This window comes from Miscanthus floridulus, chromosome 9 (genome assembly GCF_019320115.1).
Source record: "Miscanthus floridulus cultivar M001 chromosome 9, ASM1932011v1, whole genome shotgun sequence".
Classification (NCBI taxonomy): Eukaryota; Viridiplantae; Streptophyta; class Magnoliopsida; order Poales; family Poaceae; genus Miscanthus; species Miscanthus floridulus.
The window spans coordinates 72,140,308-72,167,182 of record NC_089588.1 but is presented as its reverse complement, the minus strand read 5'-3'; the positions used below and the strand labels follow the sequence as shown (position 1 = coordinate 72,167,182).

Sequence of the window (26,875 nt, the reverse complement as noted above, 5' to 3'; positions counted from 1 at the left end):
TTGAGATCATACTTTCCTGTAGACATAGGATCCATGCACATTTATATGAAATTTCGTTCCAACAACAGCATAAGGAGGTAGTTAATACAGTAATATAGTGCTAATTAACCTAAGGCATGTGATACATGGTTTAACTAAGGCCTAAAGTAATAGTATAACCCAATAGTCATGACAAATCGCAAACATAAATGGGAAAGGGATAGACACCTTTCTCAAAAAAGGGATGAATTACAAGTATTAAATTTAGAACTTGAGCAACAGAAAATCTGTAAAATTCTAGTATCTATTGCCTACTGCATCCAATACACAAGCCTTACAACAGATGTTGGAAAGGTCATAATTCATAAAGGTAGCAACCAACTTTTGAAACAATTTCAATGTGAGGCAAACCTACCGAGGCTTGTCAAGTGGGTAGAAAATGCATCCAACATGATGGCCCAGTTGGGTTTAGCAATCCGCTGAATATGTTGGAGCAGAATGACAGATATTTTTTTTAAAAAAATATTTTATTTAAGGACAACAAGGGCGGGCTCAAATTGTCAACGATGGCGAAGGAGTTTGGGCATTCATTTTCCAAAAACAACAACAGATGATATTTTGGCAATAATAATGCAGATTCATTTTCTGTGCATTTTTCACGGGAAACAGAGTGAAGAACAATTTGCCAAGTGCGACAAAGGTGGGGTGCTTCTTTGCTAAGGAATAATTAATTAATTGGGTGGCACAAGGGGACACAAAACAGAGCACTTAGGAAAGAAAATAGGAGAAGTGAAGAAATGTGTAGACTAGAAGCAGAACATGAGCGATGGACGGAATGACTCGGAGTAAAAAAGAGGGCAACGGTGGTGAAGTCGAAATGAACAACCAGCTGACGAATCATGCAAGCAGAAGTGGATCCTCAGCTCAGGCAAAGGAAATAGGGGACTGGGGATGGCCGTGGAAGGATGACTCCCAATCTTAACTGCAAAAGACAAAGTAGCTACGTCAGATGAAAGGAGCAAACAACTATAGGTGAGTATTAATTTCTCAATAATTCTATTACCTTTCCTCGGACTCCTCCCGACCATCTTTGTTCTCGTCCTTTATCATATATTCTCCCAGTCTTCATCACTGCAAAAGGCAAAGCAGATACGTCAGATGAAAGGAACAAGCAACTATAGGTGAGCATTAATTTCCCAGTGATTCTATCTATTACCTTTCCTCTTACACCTCGTGACCAATCTTGTCCTCATCCTTTATCATTTCCTCTTCCCAAAATATTGAAAGCTCGAGCGTTGGATGGTTCGGATGCATGTCGAGTGCATCCCTGACCTTGTACTCGACATCCTCCACCACCTTCATCCGGACACCGTCACGGTCAAACTTGACGGTGACGTGTGTAAGTGAAGCAAGGTTCTCCAAGCCAATATCAAAACCACCACCTTCCCTCCTCCGTGCTTCAAAGTATAACTCAAGCCTTTGAAGCTTTGGCATCACTCCTCGAGCAAACTCCAGCCAACATCTTGTGTAGTGCGTAAACCTAAACTCTACTAGAGAGCGGAAGGGGTGATCAGCACCAACCACCAACTGTTCTTCGGTGGTGGTGCCATAGGCATCTACTTTTAGATCAAGAAAACGTAGCACCGGCAAAGTTCCAAGCAGTTTGAGATCCTCCTGTCTTAGTAGATTGACCCGCATGGACAAGCTGGAGAGTTCAGAGAGGGAGGAAAACCACCAGGGCACCTGGGAAAAGGTTACAAAACTCCCATGAAACCTTTGGAGACGTGCAGGGCCCGTCCATTGGTCTGGCATGTAATCTAGGGAGCATGTTGTTCTGCCACCAATAAAAGCTAGTCTGCGAAGGTTGACTAGATTGGATAAGGCCTGTAGAAATGTCTTCACGTAACTCTGCCACCAATATATTGTCAGCACTCGGAGTTTAGTAAGGTTACCAAGTTCAGCCAAAGTATTTGGTGATTCGTCCAGAAATAGACATGACAGCTCGTGTAAGGATATTAGATTCCCAGTTCCATCTGGAAATTTCACCTTATTAGTACCAGTTAACAGATTTTCAAGTTGTCGTAGCTGACTAATGCTAGCTGGCAATTCTCCTTTGAATCCGCCCCAAAGATCCAATGTCCTGAGAAGCTTTAGGTTCCCAATTTCTTCTAGAAGCTCTGTTTTGAGATCACCTCCTAGTTCAAGGTATCTCAAGTGCTGCAGACTTCCTAGATCCTTAGGGTGGATATTGTTTCTGGACTGACTTCTGAAAGCCAAAACACGGAGAACTGGAAACCTTGACATAGGTGGCACCCACTCAACGGCATCACCAAAAGCAACGACTGACCTGACATGGGATATGTTCACTGTTGCTGGGAAAATCATTTGTTCTTCCTTGCTATTGCTCTTGCTGCCTCGCAGAGATAATCGTCGAATATTGCATGCTGAAGATATGTGGCACGGACCTTCTAGTATGGTGACAAAATTTTCTTGAGATGAGAGGGAAATAATGAGATCAAGTATCATATCATGTACTCGACAAGCTCCTGGACTACCATCCTTTTTATATAGTGGTTGAATCATGCTTCTGTTGACGAGCTCAATGAAGTACCTCTCTCCAAGATCATACAAATTACTCCCCTGTTTTTCATCGATGAAACCTTCTGCTATCCAAAGCCTAACCAAACGTTCACTTGGAATCTCATAATCCTCAGGGAACATGTTTAGATACAGTAAACACGGCTTTAGATAGGAGGGCAGATCAGAATAACTAAGATACAAGATCCCTCTCATGTTCTCAAGGCTCTTGTCCTTATGAAGTCCAGAACCCATTGAATTGTATACAGTATACCATTCATACTTTGTTTTGTTTGGCCTACTAGCCAACAAACTAGCTGTAGTAATGATAGCTAAGGGTATACCACCACATTTCTCCAAAATTTTCCGTGATACATCCTCTAATTCAGAATGCATTTTCTCATTTTCATTGAGTACCCTTTTACACAGCAGCTTTTTTGAGTCCTCATAAGAGAGGGGATCTAGTTCACACAGTGTACCATCAATGGACGAGCAAGAAAATTTTGCCACATCAGTTTTCCGGGTTGTTACAACTTACAATGACTCTGCTACCAAGACTGTTTTCAGTTAGAGCACATTTTATCTGTGTCCATGCAGACTCTCCCCATAAATCATCAATTACAATAATGTACCTGCATTTTTTTAAAGGAAAAGAACAATTAATTGTGTGTCATTGGAATTTGTTAATTACAGTGTTTTTCTTTATTTCAAGCTCTGCTAAAGTTCACGAATTTATGACTAGACACCATGGGAATATAGAAACTATACAGGCGTGCCAATAAATGAATGGATGGCGATTATGATTTAGGAACTCTGTTCAAGTACTCCCTCCGTTCCAAATTATAAATCACTTTGACTTTTTTTGATACATACAATTTGCTATGTATCTAGACATACATTATATCTAGATACATAGAAAAATAGATGTATCATACTCTATTATAACATCTACGTCAAAACAGAATACAATCTCTACACCCTCTCCCTCCCCTCCAAACCCTAGCCGCCGTGCCCTCTCCCTCCCCTCCAATCTCCAGTCGTGCCGCCACCGGAGCGGTCCGCCGGCAAGGCCGCGCGGCCGGCCGGGATGGCGGCGGCGTGGCCCTCTCAGCCGGTTGTGTGGCGGCGCTGGACGACGCGGCCAGGTGGGGGGCGAGCGCGGCGGGCGCAGGGCGGTGCGGCGGTGGCGGACTTCTCCGTCATCGGTGTGCAGTCGCCGTGGCGGCGGACGGGCGGATTTGGGCCCTGCGGGCCTGGATCTGGCGTCCTCGGTCTGGGCTGGTGCTGTCCCTCTGCCGGCAGTACCCTGCTCTGTGTGGTGGTGGATCATCGACGGCGGCCGGCGTGCCGTTCGTCTGGCGGCGGTGGCGGCGGGTCAGGATTGGGCCCCCTGGGTCTGGATCTGATCTACGGTCAGCGCCGGGGATGCCCGTCTTCTGAGCGTCTCTGATGGTGACCTTCCGGTGAAGGCGGTCTTCCACGTTGGCCGGGCGCAGTGTCGACGGTGGTGGCGGCGGCTTGGGCGAAATCCTTGCCTGGCGTGTTACGCCGGGCCGGCGGCGGTGGAACTTCTGTGCCACGCACCTTGTTGAAGGTGCTGCTGAAGCCGTTGGTCAGTCCGTCCCTTGCTGCATCCGCGGGCGTTCAATAACTGGGTGAAAACCTAGCCTGGTTTCTCCGGGCTGGCGGCGATGGCGCAGGCGCGTCGTCGAAGTTCTTGATCGCCAAGGCCGGGCAGTTTTCCCGTGTGGTTACCCTGTTCGGTGTTCAGCTCAAGGCGGAGGCGGCATTCGTTGGCGTAACAACTCAGCGTTTGGTGGTTTACACCAAGTGCTTCGTGCTGTTGCCAAGGAAGAAGCATCCAGTCTTCAATGGTGGTCGGTGTCCAACGTTTTTAGTACCTTTATTAGGTCTGACAAACGTGTTTGGCGGCTTCGTCTTGACGTTGGTGATCTTATTCTGTGGAATTGACATCACGGTGGAAGTCAGAGGTCACGTAGGACTACTCGAGCTCCTTGTTGGGGATGTATTTTCTTCGGTCAACTTCTTTCTTTAATTTTTGATGCTGTAATAATTTGGTCTGATTCTACCCAAGGGTAGATGAAGCCGGATAGTTTCTATCCTTTATCTAAAAAAAAATCAAAAAAAAAAATCAAAGCGACTTATAATTTGGAATGGAGAGAGTACACAGATTTGTGACTAGTTTGAAAAGGAAAATTTGATAATCATTACTACATACCTCTTTTTCTCAAGTATTTGTCTGATTGTATCTATAAGCTCAGTATGACTCCATGCTTCAGCATTGGGGTACTCTCCTCCACTAACCTGCCGTAGTATGCTGCTGAAGATCTTCTTTATATCTGGCTTAAGGGAGACTGAAACAAAAGCTTGAGACTGAAATTCTCCTCTGATTCTTTGATACACCGAATTTGCAAGAGTTGTTTTCCCAAGGCCTCCAACTCCGACAATAGAGACAACCATTAGCTGCTGTTTTTGTGCACCCTCCCCTTGCATTAGCAAAGCAGTGAGCTTCTCTGAAGGGCCTTCAATACCAACCAGGTTCTTTACATCTTCGTAGAGAGATGGCAACCGAGGATCCATTTCTGTATTCTCTGGCTGCACTGCAACTTCTGGAAATCTGTACCTTTCTCGCCTACCAGCAACCTCTTGGATGCGGCTCCTGATGTCTTGGATGTCATCGGCGATATGATGCCGAGGCTTGGCTTTTGTCAATAGGACGATGGTCCTGTCAAAGAACGTTCTGAAGCTCTTTGGCTTGGCACAACCAGGGGCATCGACTCGGAGCATGAAAGAGTCAACACTGTCCTCAATGTCATAGGACAGCTCACCCAAATGTTGTGAAGATCATCGATCTGTTGAGGCGGCAGCTTGGACAACCTGTCGAGAGCAGCCTGCATGCTCTCCATTTCAGCTTTCAGGAACCTGATCTCCCCCCTGACTCCCTTCTGCAGCTTGTACTCATCTGCGAGGAGTGTGGCAAGCTTGGGGAGGAGGCTGCCCAGGGCCGCCACGGCGAGCTCCATGCATGCCTTGCTCTCTTTGGCAAGCAGCTAGATTGGTGGATGGTGATGTTGTGTGGAGACTGGAGAATGGCATACAGCTGTGCTGTGGCCTGTGGGTTGTGGAGAAGAGATGGGGCTACGGTAATCGGAGGGCCTTCTTTTCCTAAAAGGCTAAAACGAAGTTCAGAGCATGTGAACTAGCGCTATTATCGGCGTTCCAGTGTATTTTAACTCATGACCATGAGACGTGAATGGCTTCTGCAATGTGGCCATCGAGATCTGAGCCTCCATGTCAGTCATTACAAAAAAAAAATGACGAGAAAGTAAAATGGCGTGATTCTCCCAGCAGTCGGTGTGTTCTGTTTTATACCAAGTTCCTACACTGTTATATCTAATAAATAACGGAGATGAGATTCTCTTTGTTCCCTGGGACCTCTGTGAACAAAAAAATAAAACATCGAACACTGAATGAAAGGGCCTCTGCTTGCTTTTCAAAGTCCATATCTGCATGCAGAAACTTGATCTGTCCTGCAGCTTGAATTTCACTGGGGAGAAGGGAGCCTAGTCTGGGGCTTTGGGCAGCAGGTGATCTTTGCTGGTATGAGCTCACAGCTTGCATCTAGCTGGTCTCATTTGAACAAATGTATTCCTCATTTTACAATTGCAGCAGGCATCTTCACGGAAAGCAGATGCTGCATTTGCACCGACCATTGTCAGTTTGTGTCTTTCTTCCACTTTCGTTGGGTGAAATTTAGGAATTTAGCTACTGTAGTACTTTCGTTTTTATTTGACAATTAGTGTTCAATAATGGATCAATTAGGCTCAAAACGTTCGTCTCGCGATTTCCAATCAAACTGTGCAATTAGTTTTTTTTCGTCTACATTTAATGCTTCATGCACGTATCGCAAGATTCGATGTGATGGCTACTGTAGCACTTTTCGGAAAAAGTTTTTGGAACTAAACATAGGCTAACAAATTTTCGAAGAAGGTACGGTGCAGTGCAGGGCCTAGGCCATGTGACAGTGGCGCCTGCAACTGCAATGCTCAGGACCATTTCCAACTAGGACGCACCAAGGTGAGGAGGTTATCCATCTTGGGACGGGGCGTCACGGTACCTCTCCATTGATGCTTTCCCCTCTCTAGCTTCAGGCTACCAAGGTGTACACTGGGCATGGGATGCTGTTGCCGTGGCCCATGGAGTTGGTGATGGCAGTTGCGCCCCCATGAACCCCTGCGTTGTCATTACGTACGGAGATCAAAGCCTCCTCCTTTGGTCCATAGCAGAAACAAGGCAAGTTCAGACTGGGGTGAACGGGCGTACTAGGCTCCCACTGGGCGGTTTTACATTATCTTTATCACGGAAAGAGTCCAGCGCCTGGGTTATTAATTTGTCCTTGACCTCTGTACTCGTGGCTGAAGCTGCAGTCTTGGCGCTTGCAGCTCAGATTGCCTTCACACTAGCCACTAGGCATCCATTACCCGATATTTTTATCGGACAACCAACAGCTGGTGGCATTCTTCAATGGCAATGACCACACCAATCCACCGCATTGGGAAATCAAGGGCTTCATACAGAGCTTTATTAATCATTCGTCAAGGAATAACGCAAATATTTTCAAGGTCCATCGAAAGCTCAACACCACGGCTCATGTCGTAGCTACCTAAGCTTGTAGCTCATTAAGCACAACTTATTCTCAAATGCAGCTTACCTGTACGAATACTGCTCATGCAAACAGCTGTCCCACAGTGACGGCCTTACACTCTGTAATTGGTGATTCATTCACCATCATTGCAGCACACTGCTGCTAATAAAGTTTGTTTCTCATAAAAAAAACTTCCAGAGTCAATCCACCCTTTTGCCACGAGAGTGACGGTTAAAGACATTTAGAACCCACAAACTAGCTTGCTCCATGTAAGTTCATTACACTCTGCACATGTATTGTTCAAAGTCCAATTGGAGTACACTAGGGAGGATCCAACCATCCATGTACAACTCTTCTGACCCCCTAGGGTGCCGTTAAGGAGTGTTGTATTAAACTTTTTCTCTATCTTAATACAGAGACGCGCAAACCATTTGCATGATTGAGAAAAAAAAAGTCTAATTGGACGTACAACTTGCTCTTTGTAAGTTCACAACACTTTTCAGATGGATTGTCTAAAATCCAATTAAACAACTTGCCTTTTGCAAGTTCATTACACTTTTCACATGGACTGGATTTATTAGTTGATGATCTAAATATCCAAATAAGAATTATATAATGGATATCCTATAGGCCAAAATCCAAACATATCCATGGACTGAGCTAGAGGCCTGACACTCTCCTGCGTGATAAAATCTCGCCGTGGTTGGGGCAGGGACAGATGGTGGCCCATTGGCCATTCTCCATGTTCGGATGTTCGCGTACTCCGTCGAGGTAGGCGTGCGTTAATCTCAACGACCTCGGTGGGCCTCCAGGCCTCCTGCACCAGTGCCACAATAACACTAGCAGGTCTGACTGGCTGAGTGGTGCTCGTGCAGCCTGACGAGAGCACGCAGCTACGCAGCAGCGAAGCTATGGGCAAACTAGAGGGAGTGCATATGTTTTGTGGGTGTATAGATATGTGTTTTAGGAGGTGCATATATGGTAAAGTTTTAACTAATTTTATTGTTTTTACAAATTTTGGGAGGTGCCTTTGCACCCCCTCCTCGTAGTGTAGCTTCGCCCCTGCTGCGCCGTGAGGCTACCGTGCAACTCGTTGGAGAGCACGGCAATGTCCACGACCTGTTGCAGATGTTAGTTGATCTCCACCAATAGGCCCAACGGCCTATTGGGCCCTTATCTCGGCTCCCTGATCGGGGGAGCCCAACTCTAACCCGGTTGGTGGGCCCCTGTCGCACAGCACACATAAAAGGAAGGTGGGGATGAGGGCTCGGATAACGAGGTTGACCGGAGCCGCCACACCCACTACAGAGAAACCCTAAACCGATCCTAAAGCGTGCTGCCAGCGACGGGATGTGCCCCACCGACCACCGCCGTCGCCTGCAGGTTCTCCGACGCCACCACTGTACCTCGCCACCGAGCCGGATCTGCCTCGGCACCGGTGTCCGCGAGGTCACGACGCTACTGTCCCAGGGCGACAAGAGGAACCCTAAAGGAAGAGGTCGTCCCCGGATCTACGGTTAAACACAGAGGTACACATTTGATCCTAACATTGGTATCAGAGCCAAGGTTGCCTCTGTATCCCTAACCCTAACCGGGTAAAAGCAAAAGAAAGAGAGACCGGCTCACGGTCTACCGGTCATCACCGCCACCGCGTGTGGGGAAAGGAGTCGCACCGTTCGACGGCGCACGGCAAAAGTAAAGGACCGAACAGATCAAGTTCGGATCTAAGGAATGAAGAAGGATGGGTTCCGTTTTGGCTGAACCCTAAGACCTAACCCTAATTTTAACCCCAATTCCAAATCGGGTTAATCCCAAACGAAAAAGGGGAAGGGGAAAGAATCCGGGTTCAACTGAACCTAACCCTAACTCGCATGGAGAAAAAAAGGGAAATCCATTCGGATGAACTCCAAAAGAGAAAAGAAATCAAAGAAAAGAAAGAAAATCCAAAGAAGAGAAAAAGAACAGGGTCGGCACACGAACCCTAACCCTAGAAAGAATCCCATCACTAATCAGTTCAATCCAAGAAGAAAGAAAAGGAACCCTAGCATCTAGATCTCGAATCACACAAAAGGAAAACACGGATCGGGTTTTTGGGTTCAACCGAACCCTAACCCTAGATCCCGATTCGATTCGGACGAACTCCAAAGGGAAAAACCGAATCGGTCGAATCAAAAGAAAGAAAGGGAATCAAAGAAACCCTAACCCTACCTTCGGTTTGGAAAACAGAAAACAATCCAAATCGGAGAAAGCGAAAGGGAAGGGAAAAGGAGGCCTACCATGCCGTGCGTCGGGATCACCCTTCGCCGGCGCGGGAGCAGAAGCCGAGCCGGGGGAGCTAGCTCGCCGGGCTCGGCCAAGGAAGCGCCGCAGCCAGGCCGCTCGACGGCGGCATGCTCACCCGTTGGGAGCACGCGCGCCGGCGAGCAGGCCAGCGACGGCGCCATGGCCGCCTCGCTCGCTGCTTTGCTCGGTCGCCGACACTCGGTCACTGCTTCGCTCGGGAGCCGAGTCGCTGCGCTGAGGTAGAGAGAGGAGAGAGCGGCGAGCGAAGAGAGAGAAGGGCAAGGGGCGAATGGCGCTAGGGTCGCGATGAGCCGTGCGGCGCTGGGTTTTTGACCGGCCGAAACGCCTGCTCGACCGTCCGATTGGAATCAACGGCGCAGATTCACCGGGCCGGCTTTCAGCCCAGGCGGGTGCGCGCACCAGGCCGAATTCCCGGCCCAGGCCCAGGTTACGGCCTGGGCGCGGGGGAGCGCGCGGGAAGGGCGCGTGAGGCTGTGGGCCGTGGGCCGTTTCAGGCCGAAACAGTAAAGAGCAAGAGCCCAGTTTCGTTTTTTCTTTTTCTTAGAAAATTGAAAATGCAAATTGGCTCAAAAGAAAAATAGAAAAAGGTAATTTTTCCCTGTGGGTAAAATTCAAGAAATTGAGTAAGAGTTTTTCCGCTGCTAAAGAAATTATCGTTTCTTCAGTTATTTTGAACCAATGTGGTATTTAATTGGAGAAAAAGAGTTTTGATATGATTATGATGTTGTTGTTTTCTGACCAATGTTGTTAATAACAATATCGTAATTTTAATAATTTATGCATTAATTCTACTTCTGCCCAACGGTGATGTAGATTAGTGTATAAGAACATATGTTAATTTTAAAGATTTATGTATTAATTCTACTTCTGCCCAAAGGTGATGTAGAATTAGTGTGTAAGAACAGTTGTGAAAGTTAAAGATTTATGCATTAATTCTATTTCTGTCCAACGGTGATGTAGAATTAGTGTATAAGAATAATTGTATGTTTTGATTTTGACCAACGTTGGAATCAAGACATGCAAATGATGTTATTTTTATGTTAAGAAAAGTTTTGACCTGATTTTCATCTTGTCTAAGGTGGACTGGGTAGTCATCTCACCGCGTTCCACTGAGTTTGAGACACCGGTGAGGGAGACAAAAGAGAATGATGTCACTTGGGCAACTAAAGAAAGGGATTCTGAATCCTAAAAGATGTCCTATGACTTTTAAGGCATAGGAAGTGTGTCACTGCCAACAAAAAAATGTTTGGCTGTGATAAAGAACATGATTGAACCTGCAATTGTGGGCTCAATTCTAGAATATGACACGGGCACCGAGTACCTCGATAGAACAAAGAGTCCATTCACTAGCACTTCAAAGACATATGCTACTCAGCTGATAAAGTAGCTGATGACAGAGTGTTACTCTGGAAATGGTGGCATAAGAGAGCTCACGATGCGTTGTCGAAATTATGGCACTATCGTTCAGGCCATATTTCGAGGAGAAGAATAGAAAGACAAGTTAAGAATGATATTCTTCCTCCATTAGAGCTCTCAGATTTAGAACAATGCAGAGAATGCATAAAAGGAAAGTATGTAAAGAAGATTAAGAAAGATGCCAAACGAAGCGTAGGAATTTTATTGGTTATTCACACAGACATCTGTGGTCAGCTTTCCTGTAAAGAGTGTGGATGGTAATGATTCGTTCATAACATTCACAGATGATTACTCCCGTTATGTCTACATTTATCCAATCAAAGAAAGAATAGAAGCATTGGATAAATATAGATATTTAAGGAAAAAGTTGAAATCCAACGCAATTTAAAGATAAAGACAGTATGATAAGTTACTCCACCCTACAGTTGAGCCTATGGATGGAGGCGTTAAAACCGCCATTCATATTCTCAATAGAGTATCAAGAAAGTCGGTGCTCAAAACACCGTATGAGTTGTGGACAGAAAGAACACCCTCACTTAACCACTTGCGTGTGTGTGGGGGAGCCCTGCTGAGGCTAAAGTGTTTAACCCAAACATTGGAAAGTTATATCCTAAAACAGTAAGTTGCCATTTTATTGGCTACATAGAAAAGTCAAAAGGTTTTCGTTTCTACTATCTAGAGAGACATACAAAGTTTGTGGAAACGAGACACGCTGTCTTCCTAGAGGACGAATTGATGAGGGGGAGCATGGTTGCTTGAGAAATTGACCTTGAAGTGAAGCGGGTGTAAGCGCCCACTCCAATGATTCATGAGTCAATTTTCTCACTATCTGCTGTAGCTGCATCAACAGTGCAAGATACTATGGTGCCAGCACCTGTTGTTATCCCACCTATGGCAATAATGAATGAAAATGAGGAACCTGTTCTTCAGGATCCAATAGAACCAATTGCCACACATGAGGGGGAGCAACAACAGCCTCAAACAGAAGATGTGCCAAATATGGAGGCCCCTAGAAGGTCTCAAAGAGTTAGTACAACACTAAAGAATTTCAAATGGAGGATTATCAAAGCCTCGTTTGAAGAAGCCATGAGTAGTGATCAGTCATCAAAGTGGCTTGAGGCCATGGAAGATGAAATGAAATCATTGAATGCCAATAAAGTTTGGAACTTGAAAATAATTCCTAAAGGAGTCAAAACAGTAGGCTGTGAATGGGTCTACAAGACAAAACTTGACTCTCAAGGGAATATAGAGAGATATAAAGCACGACTTTTGGCAAAAGGCTTTGTGCAAATAGAAGGGATTGATTACAATGAGACATTTTCTCCAGTCCCATGTAAAGTTTTCTTCAGAATCATAATGGCATTAGTGGCACATTACGATTAAGAATTACATCATATGGATGTAAAGACGGTATTTCTCAACAGCGACTTAGAGAAAAATGTTTACATGGCACAACCGAAAGGTTTTGTCATGGAAGGAAAAGAACGAATGGGATGCCACCGAAAGAAATTTATTTATGGATTAAAACAAGCTTTAAGACAGTAGTACTTAAAGTTTGATCAGACAATAAAGAATTTTGGGTTTTAAAGAGAATGTAAAGGACAATTGTGTCTATATAAAGTAAAGAGAATGTAGAGGACAATTATGTCAATACAAAGTTTAAAAATGGGAAGTTTATCTTCCTTGTCCTGTATGTAGATGATATCTTACTTGCTAGTAGTGATGTCAGTCTACTACTGGAGACAAAGAAATTTGATATGAAAGATCTTGATGAAGCCTCGTTCGTTCTAGGGATCGAGATTCACCGAGATAGAAGAAAAGGGTATAAGGACTGTCACAAAAGGCATACATGGAAAAGATCTTAAAGAAATTCAGTATGCACAAATGTAGTCCCTCACCTGCTCCTATAGTCAAGGGCGACAGATATGGGGATTTTCAATGCCCTAGGAACCAATATGAGCTCAATCGATAAAGTGAAAGTGGTTCCATATGCTTCAGCTGTCGGAAGCTTGCAACATGCTCAAGTATGTACGCGCCCTGACTTGGCATTTGTTACCGGGGTTTTACTTGGCAGATTTCAGAGCAATTCTAGAATAGAACACTGAAATTAGTAAAGAAAGTATTGCATTATTTGCAAGGAACGAAAGGCCTCATGATGACATATAGAAGATCTGATTCACTCCATATGGTGGGATATTCAGATTCTGATTATGCGAGAGTGAATACATATCCAGACGTGGATTTTCTATCATCTCGCAAAGGGGAGCTATTTCATGGAAAAGCTCAAAGCAAACCATCACTACATCGTCCACAATATATGATAGTTTGTAGCATGATATGAGGCAATGGGGCAGGTGAACTGACTAAAGAAGTTCATACCCGGTTTGAAGGTGGTTGACGACATCTATAGACCACTTAAGTGATACTGCGATAATAATCAGGCAGTACAGTATACTCACAACATAAGTCAAGTGGTGCTGCCAAACACATTGACATAGAGTATTATGTTGTGAAAGATAAAGTCCGGGATCAAGTCATAAGTCTTGAGCATATAAGAACAAAAAGGATGCTCGTGGATCCGCTTACAAAAGGCTTACCACCCAACATGTTCAGAGAACATGTAGCTAGCATGGGTTTAAGGGAAAGCCTAAAATATTCCTGGACAAAAGAAGGCCCAAAGATAAGTATCTATTTTAGAACAGAGTAGTGTGTTGTAGCTGTTAAGTCTATCGGCAATGGACCGTGACGATGAGACATGCTCTATGCGCTAATCTGTAATGGATTGAACAAAAGTAAATGATATGAAAGTGAAAGATGGAATGAGATCAAGGGGGAGAATGTTAGTTGATCTCCACCAACAGGCCCAACGGCCTATTGGGCCCTTATCTCGGCTCCCTGATCGGGGGAGCCCAACCCTAATCTGATTGGTGGGTCCTTGTCGCACAGCACACATAAAAGGAAGGTGGGGATGAGGGCTCGGATAACGAGGTTGACCGGAGCCGCCACACCCACTACAGAGAAACCCTAAACCGATCCTAAAGCGTGCTGCCAGCGACGGGATGTGCCCCACCGACCACCGCCGTCGCATGCAGGTTTTCCGACGCCACCACTGTACCTCGCCACTGAGCCGGATCTGCCTCGGCACCGGTGTCCACGAGGTCACGACGCTACTGTCCCAGGGCGACAAGAGGAACCCTAAAGGAAGAGGTCGTCCCCGGATCTATGGTTAAACACAGAGGTACACATTTGATCCTAACAGCAGACTCTTTTGAGAGTTGCTCTCCACGCTTGCCACGAGGTACCTCTTGCAGACTCTTGACGGCTGCCGCGGTGACCGTGCGAAAGAAGGCTGAGCGTGAGCAGCTCGACGGGCAGCAACACAACCAGTGGTGCGCACGCCCGGCCGCCTCGCTTCTGGCCGTCACTCAGCCTCTCACGCTCGAGCTCGAAGCACGCTGGGGCTGGTGGCCAATGGCTATTGTAATGTTGGCACTGCTGCTGTTGGTTAATTGGATAACTCGATGGACCTGATTTTTGTTTTTTGTTTTTGATGAGACGTCGATGGACCTGATCTCTGATCGGGTTGGATTGGATGGAATACTTTTGCTGAATGTGGGACAAAACTCTACGTAGATATATTGTATGTGAACTTTTTCTTGGATTCAGTTTATGTGGATGTGGATGTGGATGTGGATGCTCGTCTATTACTATTTTACTAGGTATAGACAACTGAACAGACACCATATACAACGGAGTCTACGTACTATTTACGGCCTGTTTGGTTCCTGCCGTGCCTTCTAAAATTCCTGTCACCTCGAATGTTTGGACACATGCATGGAGTATTAAATATAGACTAATTACGAAACTAATTACACAACTTGCGACTAAAATGCGAGACGGATCTTTTAAGCCTAATTAGTCCATGATTTGACAACGTGGTGCTACAGTAACATGCGCTAATGACAGATTAATTAGGCTTAAAAAATTCATCTCGGAAATTAGCCTCCATCTATGTAATTGGTTTTGTAATTAATCTATATCTAATGCTCCTTATTAGTACCTAAACATTCGATGTGACATGAATTTTAGGAGCAACTAAAGAACCAAACATAGTGTGTGCTTGTTTGGAGGACTAGGAAACCTGTCTGGCCCCAAGTAATGATTCCAGGTGGATCTAGCTTCCTACCAAGCTAGGGAGGCTTGGGAATCTTGCCTGGGCGAGAGCTCCCAAGCTAGGGCATCATCCAAAGAGCCCCTTAGGCTATGATTGGATCAATGGAAATGTAAAGGAAAAATACAGGAAATCTCAATCCAAAGAAATGCCTATAATTTGCCCGTTTGGAAAGAAGGAACATGTAGTTCCGTTTCTCTGGAATCTATAGATATGGTGCGATTTCACAGGAATCCAAAAATCTGCTTCTTTCCATTGTTTTCTCTTCGTACGCGAAGTCCGAGGTAGCTGCAAGCCTGCAACAAACTTTGGTACCTTGTAACTAGTAACCTACTTGATCTAATCACACGCTTGAGCTTAATGCCGCCATCCTAATTTTGACAACCTGCTGCCATCGTGCTGTACAGCCCATCACTTTGATTACGAAGAAGATGAGCAGATAATGGATGACAGATATGAATAGAATAGAAAGATTCTAGCCTCACCTTCTGTTCTCACCTATGTTTACTCATTCCTCTGTTTTTGTCACCCCATTCCTATGTCTTTCCTATGTTTTCTTCTTTTCCTCTCTTTTCTAATCATACGTTCCAAACACGTCCTTAATGCATACATACAACTATGATCTAGCATGAATATGATTCATTTACAAGCTATTTTCTGGGCAGCAAAGAAATTAAGGCCCAATGAAGAACCGTAAATGCTTGCGATGCGTACAAACATGCTGGCGGCAAAACGCTACTGTCCAAGTAGTCGAACATGATGATTGGTGCCATAGAACACCTTAATGGTGTATCATGAATACTCAATCGTGGAATATACCATTGATAATCATAAACATCCAAAATAAATCATATAACGTCACCTATATACTATACAAACATCACATATATCTCATGAGTGCTAGAAATAAAATGATAAAAACCAAAAATTAAATTACTAAAATAGATAATTAGAGTAAAATTATGAAGAAGAAAAAGGGTAATAAAAATGAATAACAAATGCTATGAAATATATAATAAATAAAATAAATGAATCACTTAAATATAAAATAATATTAATCAAAGATGGAAGAAAACATAAGGGAAAAATTTGACAAAATAAAAATGTTACGTAATATAATGGAAAGTAGAAAAGAATACCAAAGATACTACTCAAACAACCTAAAATATACGTTCTCATTGATCATTAAGTCCTCGACTTGGCACAGGAGCTCGCATTTTTCTGGATTTATTCCAAGATTTAACGGCGCTATGCTTTCAGTGGTAGGCGACGTCTCCGTCGACAGCGATGTGTCCATGGTGACTTCGTGAATCTCAAGATCTGCCGGCTCAGTCATTCGGAGGTGCTCATAGGGTAGGGTTTGCGTAAGTGTGTTCATAGGGGTGAATGTGCGTGCGTGTTGTGAGCGTCTGCGTTGTACTATGTAATTCTAAAAAACAACCTAAAATAAAACCACAGAACATCTCAAGGGTACTATGTAAATAATCAAAATATATCTTAGAACATCCCGTTTAAACTATGTGAGCATTGCAAAATAAACCATGAAACATCTCATTTATATTTTGTGAATAAACAAAAATGATCATTAAATATCACATGTATATTAAAAATACACCATGAAACATCTCATTTATATTGTGTGAATAAACAAAAATGATCATCAAATATCACATGTATATTACGTGAATATCATAGTATATATGTGTGTAGTCTTATTGTAAGGAAAATTAGAGTCCCTGAAGAAAAACAGAGATCACATTTCATATCCTAAAAAGTGGTATAAACTTCAATTGAAATTCTACTATTGGTATCAATTTGTTGTCTTTTAATTGGTATCTTTTATATGTTTTCCCTATGCATTATATAGACTAAACTCCCTTAATGCATTAAATATTGCCGGTCATGCATATGCTTTGCCACTGACTATATGTGTGCATACACTTAGGGGGAGCTTAGTCTATGTAATGTGAAAGTCAAGTTCCACTCCAAATATCAAGGATCACAAAACTTGACCCTCCCTTGTGCTACTAGTGTCTTCTTTTTTGATGTTTGATTCCAAAGAGGGAGAATTTTTGGGAGAAAAAGTAAGCTCGACCCATTATAAATACAAAAACCAAATTCAAATTTCTTGAATAGGGGAGAATTTGTCATAGAAAGGGAGGAAGTGGATTACGGAGTTAGGGGAGGCTTAAATCCATAATACCATATAAGGGGACATGTATTCAATTGGTAAGAGCAAAGGTAAGATTTTCAATTTGATACCATGGGTCATGTTACATTCAATTGATATCGTGGTCTTGCATTGCATCCAAGCATGTAGATAGATTGTTTTGGTCATTTCTACAATTTGTATCTATTATTTCCTTGCTTTGGTCGTGTTTTCATCAATCACAAAAGGGAGATATTGTAAGGAAAATGGCACCCAACATGGGTCATTAAATTGATTTTGGTGTTTGCTGAACAACATGACCATTTGGACTAGTATTTTTTCTAGTATACAAAGAAAGTTCAAATGGATGTAAGGTGGACTTGGACTTGGTCAATATGGAGATCAGAGTCATCAACACCTCAAGAGAAAGACATTAGAAGCCGTGTTAAAGAGACTAAAAGATTGCAAGCAGTCCAAGGCACAAGATGAAATCGACCCAGATGAAAAGATGCGAAGAAACTGAGTAAAATGAAGCTGCTATGCGGCACCGTAATTATCTGGTGCCTTCAGGCAGAGACCACTGGAGAATAATGTGGCCAACAGAGCAGAAACCAGGGTTTTATGCCCCACTGGAAAACTCCGATGCATTCTAGAAGCCAGCACTGGACTACGTGCAAACAATGTCCACCAAAGAGAATTTTCATCGATGGGAAAACTCCGGCGTGGACAGAAGACCAGTACCGGATGAAAGAGTCGCCACCAGAGAGGGAAATGATGCGCCGGAAAACTCTGGTGCAGGCCACAAAAAAGCATCATCTCCGTTGAGCTCGATGCCAGGAACACGAACAGAGGAAGTGCTCACTGAAAAAGTCCGATGGCACCAGAGAAGTTAGCTTGGAGAAACGATTGCCCAATAGTCGGCAATGGTCAAATTCTAATGGCGATTTTGCAGAGGCATCGAAAAATCTACGATGACCCCATTGGAGTATTCGGTGAGTACACAGAAAGTTGTGTACTATTCCAATGACTAGTTTCAAGTGTTTGGGCTACATATACCCCCATCTAGCCATCTGGAAGGAGTTGGAGCGTAAAGAAGGTTTAGGTGAGCTCATCTCTAGTTGTTCTAACCATAAAGTGCTTAAAGATTTCATTAGGTGATTAGCAATAGTACTTTGCAAAGTATTTAGTCTACTTATAAACCATATTGGCGCTTGCATAGGCTTAGGCATAGTGTTTAGTAAAGTTTGCACACCTCTTGCTCACATAGTGCTTGCACGCACCATTGTTGTATATTAAAGGGGCTTGTAGTCTTGCGGGCCACAGCGACCGCATTTGTGTTGTGGCCGCCACGATGTACCAAAGGGAACCAGACCCATGCAGCGATTTGACCGGAAGCTCGATAGTGAAGACGGCGGGAAACGATCTAGGAAAGGCCATCTTAGAGACCCACATGTGCATGGAGAAGGATAGGGGCTACCTCAGGAGTCACCTGATCAGGAGCTTGGCCCTTGCGAGGGGCTCCGACAAGGATTAGTGAAAAGCATGAGATTATTGGTACCTCGATAAAAACACCGGAGTAATTGACAGGAGTTTGCATCTCTGCCTCAAATTAGCTTCCACATTTACATTCTGTACCTAAGTTGTATACTCTTTTGCAATAGAGATAGTTTTACACTCAGCAAACCGTAGTGCATATCAAGATAGCTCACTTTCTTGTATAGATTTTGCTAAGGTTGACTAGAAACCATAGTTATAGTAAAAGTTTTAAGTTATCTAATTTATCCATATCTTAGGCGTCATGGTCCCTTCATGCTTGATCTAAACGCTGATCAGCTTGTTGTCGACCGCCTCACATCACTGACGCAGCTGCTAAATGTATCGTGGACCGATGTATCATCAATCATTGCACTAGTCTGATGTAGCACTAACTAATCCGAATGCATTCCGCCATCTAAACTGAGTTGGCCTGTGCACTTGGCCGCCTAGCCCGAGATTAGACCTACACACTTGGCCACCTGCTAGTTAGGGTGAGCCAATGAACTTGCCAACCAAACGGAATAATAAACAATGCACTCGACCAAGACCTTGTTTGGATCTCTACAGATAGTAGTTATCAACTAATAATTAGCTTTTAGGATCCAAACAGATATAGATAATAGACTAACTAATTGTTAGCTGGATCCTTAAATAACAACTATCCCACTAGCTAGACCAAATCAAATAATAATGTATTAGCCAGCTAACTATTATCAGATAATGAATCCAAACACGGCTTAACCAACCCGAATAAGGTTATGCACTCAGGCAACCAATCTGAATGTGCCGAGCCAAAGTGACTTTTTTTTTACTGTCACCAATATATATTTGTTGTAATAATACTCCATGGACCGAGGAGATTAGTTGTGATGGTAGTACCATCACGGTCACTACCAATGCGTGTACCAGTTGAGAAGACGGGTTGTGAAGGCATGTTCCGTAGTACAGTGGCAGGACATAAGGAAGCGGCCATGCGGCCGGTTGAGGGTAGCAATGACGTGCGAACGGCGACGAGAGGGGGGCTGAGGGCCTGTTTGCTTGAGACTCTGGCAATGCTGCCTGGTCGAGGCGGCAAATCCAGGCCATCGATTTTGTCTGCGTGGGGTCCAGATGGCTACCTGGCTCAAGCCACCACATACGCCCTGAGTAACAGCGGCGTAGTGACAGATCCTCGTGGACTACGGGGGACCACACATCTGACGCCAAGGAGGACAAAACGCTAGCGGAGCTGGAGCTGCCCCTCAAACAAGGGCAGAATATGTGGTAGCCTGGTAGAGGAGCACGCAACTGCAACGTACATGACCCCTTAACAAAACAAAAAAGACTGCAACGTGCAGAATTGTGACCTCCTTAAAGTCTCCACAGCACAAGCCTTGTTTAGTTGGGTGAAATTTGAGAATTTGGCTACTGTAGTACTTTTATTTTTATTTGGCAATTAATATTCAATCATGGACTAATTAGGCTCAAAACGTTCGTCTCGCGATTTCTAACCAAACTGTGCAATTAGTTTTTTTTCGTCTACATGTAATGCTCCATGCATGTATCGCAAGACTCAATGTGATGGCTACTGTAGCACTTTTTGGGAAAACTTTTTAAAACTAAATGAGGCTACAGTGACGAAATCAGTATAACAACAGCAGTGAAACCAGCAAGCTGCAAGAGGCAAGTGGCCATGTGGACACAACTGGTGTACCACACAGTCCCGTTTATGCTTTTCAACGAGTCCGGCCTAAGATAGACAACCCTGTCTCTTTCGTCCTGTTCATCTGGCATATAAGCCGTACTTTTTTAGCCAATGAATAGTTTTTTTTTCATAATAAAATAAATCAATAATACTTTTAGCCATGGCTTATCAGCCAAACGAACAGGGCATTTGTCGTCCAAGTCGATTAGGCCATCTGCGCTTAAAGCTCGAGGGGGTAGATGAAGGCTTATTGGAGAGGGACGCAATGCAAGTGCAACGGAGATAGGATGGACTGACTCTACGGCGGTTCAAACACTATCAACGTCTTTGGTTAGCGTCATGATACGGTGCGGAATCATACGGACCTGTATCCGAGCCTGAATGTTGCGTTTGGTTTGCCAAGCCCAAGCGGACGGGAGTCCTCCGTCATCATGTCGCACCTGCCGCAAGGCGTAAAAGCACCACCACCTCACTCCTCGAAATTCGTCGTCCGCCAAGTGCCTTCCGAGCCTAGCTGGAGTGATTCCATGCCGGATGACAGATGCCGGACGTGGCCACTCCACAACCAAACACGCTGTATATTCTTTGCGAGGCAATGCCACAACAACATTTCTGCCTATAAATAGAAACAACGACCATGCCCATTCCAGTCACGAGCGTCCACCTGCAGCCTGCAGGAGGAGCCAGGAGGGTATCGTCCAAGGCCCTGTTCGTTTGGCTTATAAGCCATACTTTTTCAGTCAATGAACGGTATTTTTCTCTTACAATAAATCAGCCAACAGTACTTTCAATCATGGCTTATCAGCCAAGCGAACAGGGCACGAGATAATAACAACCGAAAAGAATGGGCTCATACAACACCACCGCGCTATGCGCTGCACCCAGACCATTCTTCTTATCCACCTCACACCCTGTACACACCACCGTTCCCAGCAGTATCAGCATGGCAACGGCAAAGTCGGAGCAACGGTTGTTGCGTTAAGGCCATCGGAGATTGCAGCACAGTACTTTCTGCTTGGACAAACGTCCGGCAAGAAAGATGGGAAGGCAACCTGGCCGTGGAAGGACACCTCCCAATTTGGCTGGTACATGCCACCTCCATTTCAAATGTCAGTTCACTTTGGTTTTAGTCCGTCCATCGACCCATGCTCTCACATAGGCTACAACTTTAAGGGATATAATTGAGTATTAGTTATTGTTTAATACATATAGCTAATAAAGAATTACTTATATTAAGTTATATGGTTTTTCTCTTTATTTATTTTTTAACATAATAGATACTCGCAGTCTATATTTACTTATCATAAACTTATTAATAGTCTTTTTTGCATGTGGCGGATCTATACATTTTCTTTATATTTATATATATTTCTTTTGCATTAAATATGCCATTAACTATGATGGCTCTTATTCCACCATATATCATATGAAGCCATGAATCTAAATTTTATTTTTTTAAAATTTTATTCTTATTGACTACTACATTAAAGCTTTTGTGCTTATTGTATATTTAATTAACTGATTTTTTACACTTTTTAAAATAAGGATTTTAGCTTGTAGAGTATGTTCTTAAATACTATACAATACCACACGAAAATATCTGAATCCTGCACCATGTCGCTTAACATAATTGATAGAGCTTGAAGTGTGATCTTATATGAGGGTAGGTGCTAACCTCAATACAACTTTAATACTCAAGCCTTATAATGATCCGATAGTTTACTCTAAAGTAATCTTAAATGGCCGGGAAAATATAGCTACCAATAGACTCCCACGTGCAACATTGACCAACTTCACAACTACTACAGGCTACTAACGGGTCGAGATGTTGCGTTCTAATAATATGATAAAAATGAGGTTACACAAGCTATTTATCGTAATACAAGGACATGGGTAATTAGATGTAAAATTAGGCCTACTTTAGATCATATTTTTTAATGTCATAGGTGGGTAATTTGAACATAGAGTTATTGGTTACTTCATGTTATTTTACATAATAGCATATATGAGTAATTATTTAGAAAATAGAGTATATCCAATAGCTATTATTAGCAATGGTGATTAGGTTATGTCAAATTGATGGTCAAATGTTTCTGATTTTTTAAAAAGATTTTCTAGGATCTATCTATAGTTTTTCTATCGAGTCTTGTGAGGATTAACGTGGAAGCTCTATTAGGCATCTAGTTAGAATTTATAGTATTTTCCTTTTTCTTGCACGGTATGTATTTAAGTTGAAACCTAATCTAAAAATATACAAACTCTTGTTGCATCTATTTTTTGTGACTATATGAATTTATATGCAATGTTATACTTGCTTTTGCCAAACAGAAATATCTTCATTGCCAATTCTCAAGGCCAATTATGATAATGTTCATGACATGATTTGAGACCGGAAGTATAAATCGATGAGGCAATGCACAATAAATTGCATAACTGCAAAACGGCATAGCGGCCGTGTAAATGCGTGCGGGCCATATACTTTGTTAATTAGTCAGTAATATAATAGTATAAGATAACTATTTTTACAGTCAGGATCAGCTGAATTATGACACTGTGATTCTACAGAACGGCACGTACCTAAGGAACGGGTCTGTGGGACGTCGGCGGCCACTCCTCCCACCACATATTCGACGGGTACGCCACACTGGTACGCATCTCTTTCCGGCGAGGACGCGCCACCGGCGCACATCGTCAAGTGAGTCGGACGCGTACAAAGCTGCCATGGCACACGGCCGGCCTCTCCACCGGGAGTTCTCTCAACTGTGTCCCTCCGAGCCCGGGAGCCGCCTCGACCGCGTGCGCAACGTCGTCGGCCTCGGAAGTGGCACTTTGCTGTCCGACAACGCCAACATCTCCGTGCTGCCGCTCGGTGACGGCCGGGTAATGTGCCTCACGGAGACCATCAAGAGCTCCGTTCTGATAGACCCGGAGGCTCTCGACACCATCGGCAAGTTCCATTACACGGACAGGCTATGGAGCTGGTTACAGACCACGCACCCGGTTGTGACAGGGACCGAGTTGTTGACGCTGCTCCCGGACAACTTCCGGCGTGGCCATCGTGTCGTCAGGATGGCAGCCGGGAGCAACGAGAGGAAAGTGATTGGGAGAGTGCACTGCCGGGGAGGGCACACACCGGGATGGGTGCATTCGTTCGCCGTCACTGAGAAGTACATTGTCGTTCTCAAGTCTCAGCTGACACCTTGGTATATCTTCGACTGGCTACCGGAGTCTGGGAGCTACATGCACGTCATATGCAAGTTCTCCGGAAGGACCGTAAGAACTCTTAACTAACATCATTATTAATTACGTACGGTGTATTTACGTTGATCTTTCCGTGGATGTTTTCTTGATGTTATTTACATGTACCTTCTTGTAGGTGGCGAGCGTGGAGGTTCCTCCTTTCATGGCATTACACTTCATTAACGCATACCAACAGAGAGATGCGATCATCGCTAACTGCTGCGAGTACTATGCTGATCCATCTGTCATCAAGGCACTTGCACTACATAGACTAAGATCGTCTGGGATTAACAAGGATGCATTCCCTGATGCTAGGTACTTGATATACCGCTAGCTACAGGAATTATTTTGACAAGTACTGTACTAATCCACCGTATGCGTCTTGTGTGCAGGGTGGCCCGGTTCAGGATACCACTGGATGGAACCACCTCAGGCCAGCTGGAAACTGTGCTGGACCCTGAGGTGCACGGTCGGGGAGTGGAGTTGTCTTCCATCAATCCGGCCTACCAGGGCAAGGAGCATCGTTATGTTTACGCATGTGGCGCCCAACGGCCATGCAATTTCTTCAACTCGCTCACCAAGATCGACCTACTGGAGAAAGGTGCCAAGAACTGGCACGAGGTGGGCTCTGTGCCATCAGAGCCCTTCTTTGTGGCGAGGCCAGTTGGAACGGCTGAAGATGACGGTAAGTTTAATTGCTGAAAAAGTGTGTTTAAGATGATGATTTGTGCTTCGTTGAACCATAGGAATGTATGTAGGGGTTGTGATATCTATTGTAAGCACCATGGATGGTGACGGGTATGCGCTGCTGCTGGATGCGACGACTTTCAAAGAAATTGCTCGAGTAAGGTTCCCATATGGCCTACCATTCGGCTTCCACGGCTGCTGGATTCCAGAGAAGATATGAGAATGTCGTATTGCCCCTCTGTTCAAATTGAAGCATGACCTATGAATTACTTTAGTACATAGATATGTTTCGCACACAAATGCTGAAACCTCACACAAGGATTGGTTCGATATATATCGATTACTTCAGTATATCGATATGTGTTCGCATACAAATGCTGAAATACTACACAAGGATTGGTTGATTCGGCATGCCAGCTCATAGAAATAAGAGCTATGCAGTTTCTTTTTTGCTTCCGATGGATATGTGCGCGGTGTTTTAGGTTTCATATATATTGGTCTTTCGTGTTGAACACAATTTTTCTTGCATAGCATAGTCACGATTGTAATATATTATATGAACTAATGCCTGTTTCTTGAAGATGTTCGAAGCCAAAATCTTTTCATTATCTAAACAAACTGTTATGACCGGCGTGACTTACCAGCGCCGGGGCCCCACGATCGCAGTAGGGGGCGCAATGCCTAGGATTTTATCTCATTTATTTGTTTCCCCTTATTTCCATAAAAGCAAGAGCTGGATTGATTTGTTAGGAGAGGATATATACCTCTAAACTGTGATTGAGGCAATTAACTTGCCTGGCCTCAAGGGCCATCTTCCACTCCTACCCCCTCTCTCTCATACGCTTTGTAACACCAAAAAATTTGCATTCTTTCAAAATAGTTAAATTTGATTTATTTATGCAATTATATGTGCATTTCAAATTTAGGAAATAATATTTTTTATGAAATTAAAAGTAAATATAAGGATAGAAACATGTTGATGCATTCATGCTGCTGCACATTTGTTTTGTAATGATTAGCTTTGACTAAAATTTGAATTGAATTCAAATTCAACTTGAAAAGGAGCTTGGAAAATTTATTTCGAAAAAGAAAAGGAAATTCATTTTCTCTCCCCTCCCTTCTTCAGTTTCGGCCTGTTGGCCTTTTTCCTTCCCCGTGGCCCGCTCGCCCTCCCCTCTTCCCTTCCTAGGCCGGCCTAGCTCGGCCAGGCAACCGTTGTCGCGCCCTCCTCCTTCTCTCATCCGCGCCAGCCCAGCCGCTGATTGCCCGGGCCCACACGTCAACGCCGTCCCCCTCCTCCCGCGCGCCCCACTTTCGGTCAAGGCGCAACCGCCTCCGCGCCCACGTCTCGCGCCGTCGTGGGAGCGTTCCCTGCGCCCCTGCCTCTACAAAAAGGGAGCCGAGCCCTTCCCCGCTCCCCCTGCTGCCTTCCCCCGCTTCCTTTCGCGTTTGCTCGTGCACGAGGAAGCAGCAACTGCCGCACGGAGGAGCGCCGTGAACCGCCGTCCGCCCTCCACGTGGTCCGCCGTCCATGAGCCGCCATCGACTTCGATTTTCCCCGCTGTGAGCTTCGCCGTGCTCCCCTCTTTCTCCCCATGCCCTTAATTCTTTGTTTCACAGCCTCTAGGGCTCTATTCGCGTGCGCCCGATAGCTCCCGGCCGCCGGCCATGGCGACCACCGCCTCGGCCGCGTCCTCCGGCCGCCGTATCGGCCTGGCCGAGATCGCCTGCTTCCCCTCTCTCTCCCGGTGCTCTCGGTTCATCGAACCGTGGACCGTAGCCGCCGTACCGATCGCGCCGGTGAGTCCTTGCTGCCGGCCATGGCTGCGCCGCCGTGGCTGCACTGTTCCCCACCGGCCTTCCTTCTCTCTCCTCTCCCAGATCTAATCCAAGCCGTCCGTTGCTTGATCAACGGCCACCGATGGCCGATACCCTTTCGCCCTGGCATAATTGCTAAAGAGTCCCTCGAGTTCGGACAAATAGAACCCACCGTCCATAGCACATTTCCTGAGTACGCTTTCTCCTTTTGAAAACGTAAAGTAAACTGTTTTAGTCCAGATTACATTTTCAGTATTTACAGAAATGCCATTGCACTGTTTTGCTTATAAAATCGTCGTTTTAGCTCCGAATCGACCCGTTCAAATTGCGTTAGTTTCGTAATTTCATAATCTACGTCTTAGTACCACTGTTAATCATGTTTGCAACTTTTAAATTTCATGGTTAGATTTAATTAAATATATTGCTATAGGAAATCCCGTTTAAATCATAACTTTCGCGTTTTGGCTCCGTTTTTCGTGAACTTCGCGTTGACGTGATCGTAGCGAGACGTAGATTCTTTTCATAAACATTTTTATTTTGTTTTCTATACTGTTGGTGTACTATTCTAATTATAGGATTGTTTGCTTTGCATGAATGCCTTTGGAATGTTGTATGTTGCCTCCCGGTTTTGAAGATGATAAGAAGCCC

The 26,875-nt window shown here is 44.4% G+C and overlaps 2 protein-coding genes across 2 annotated transcripts; one reads left to right on the top strand and one right to left on the bottom strand.

Annotated features, from left to right (window-relative positions):
* Positions 1-1,203: 1,203 nt before the first annotated feature.
* Positions 1,204-5,600, bottom strand: LOC136480068 (disease resistance protein RGA5-like). The gene is made up of 4 exons (XM_066477735.1): positions 5,406-5,600; positions 4,796-5,331; positions 3,095-3,188; positions 1,204-3,000 (listed from the first exon to the last, which is right to left on the bottom strand). Exons 1-4 carry the CDS (start codon positions 5,598-5,600, stop codon positions 1,204-1,206), a joined length of 2,622 nt encoding a protein of 873 aa, XP_066333832.1.
* A 16,771-nt stretch (positions 5,601-22,371) lies between these two features.
* LOC136480067 (carotenoid cleavage dioxygenase 8 homolog A, chloroplastic-like) lies at positions 22,372-24,863 on the top strand. Its single transcript, XM_066477733.1, is given in 6 exon segments — positions 22,372-22,375; positions 23,065-23,178; positions 23,181-23,755; positions 23,859-24,037; positions 24,115-24,407; positions 24,481-24,863. Coding segments are annotated over 6 exon segments (1,314 nt in total). The 3' UTR covers positions 24,630-24,863.
* Positions 24,864-26,875: the final 2,012 nt, after the last annotated feature.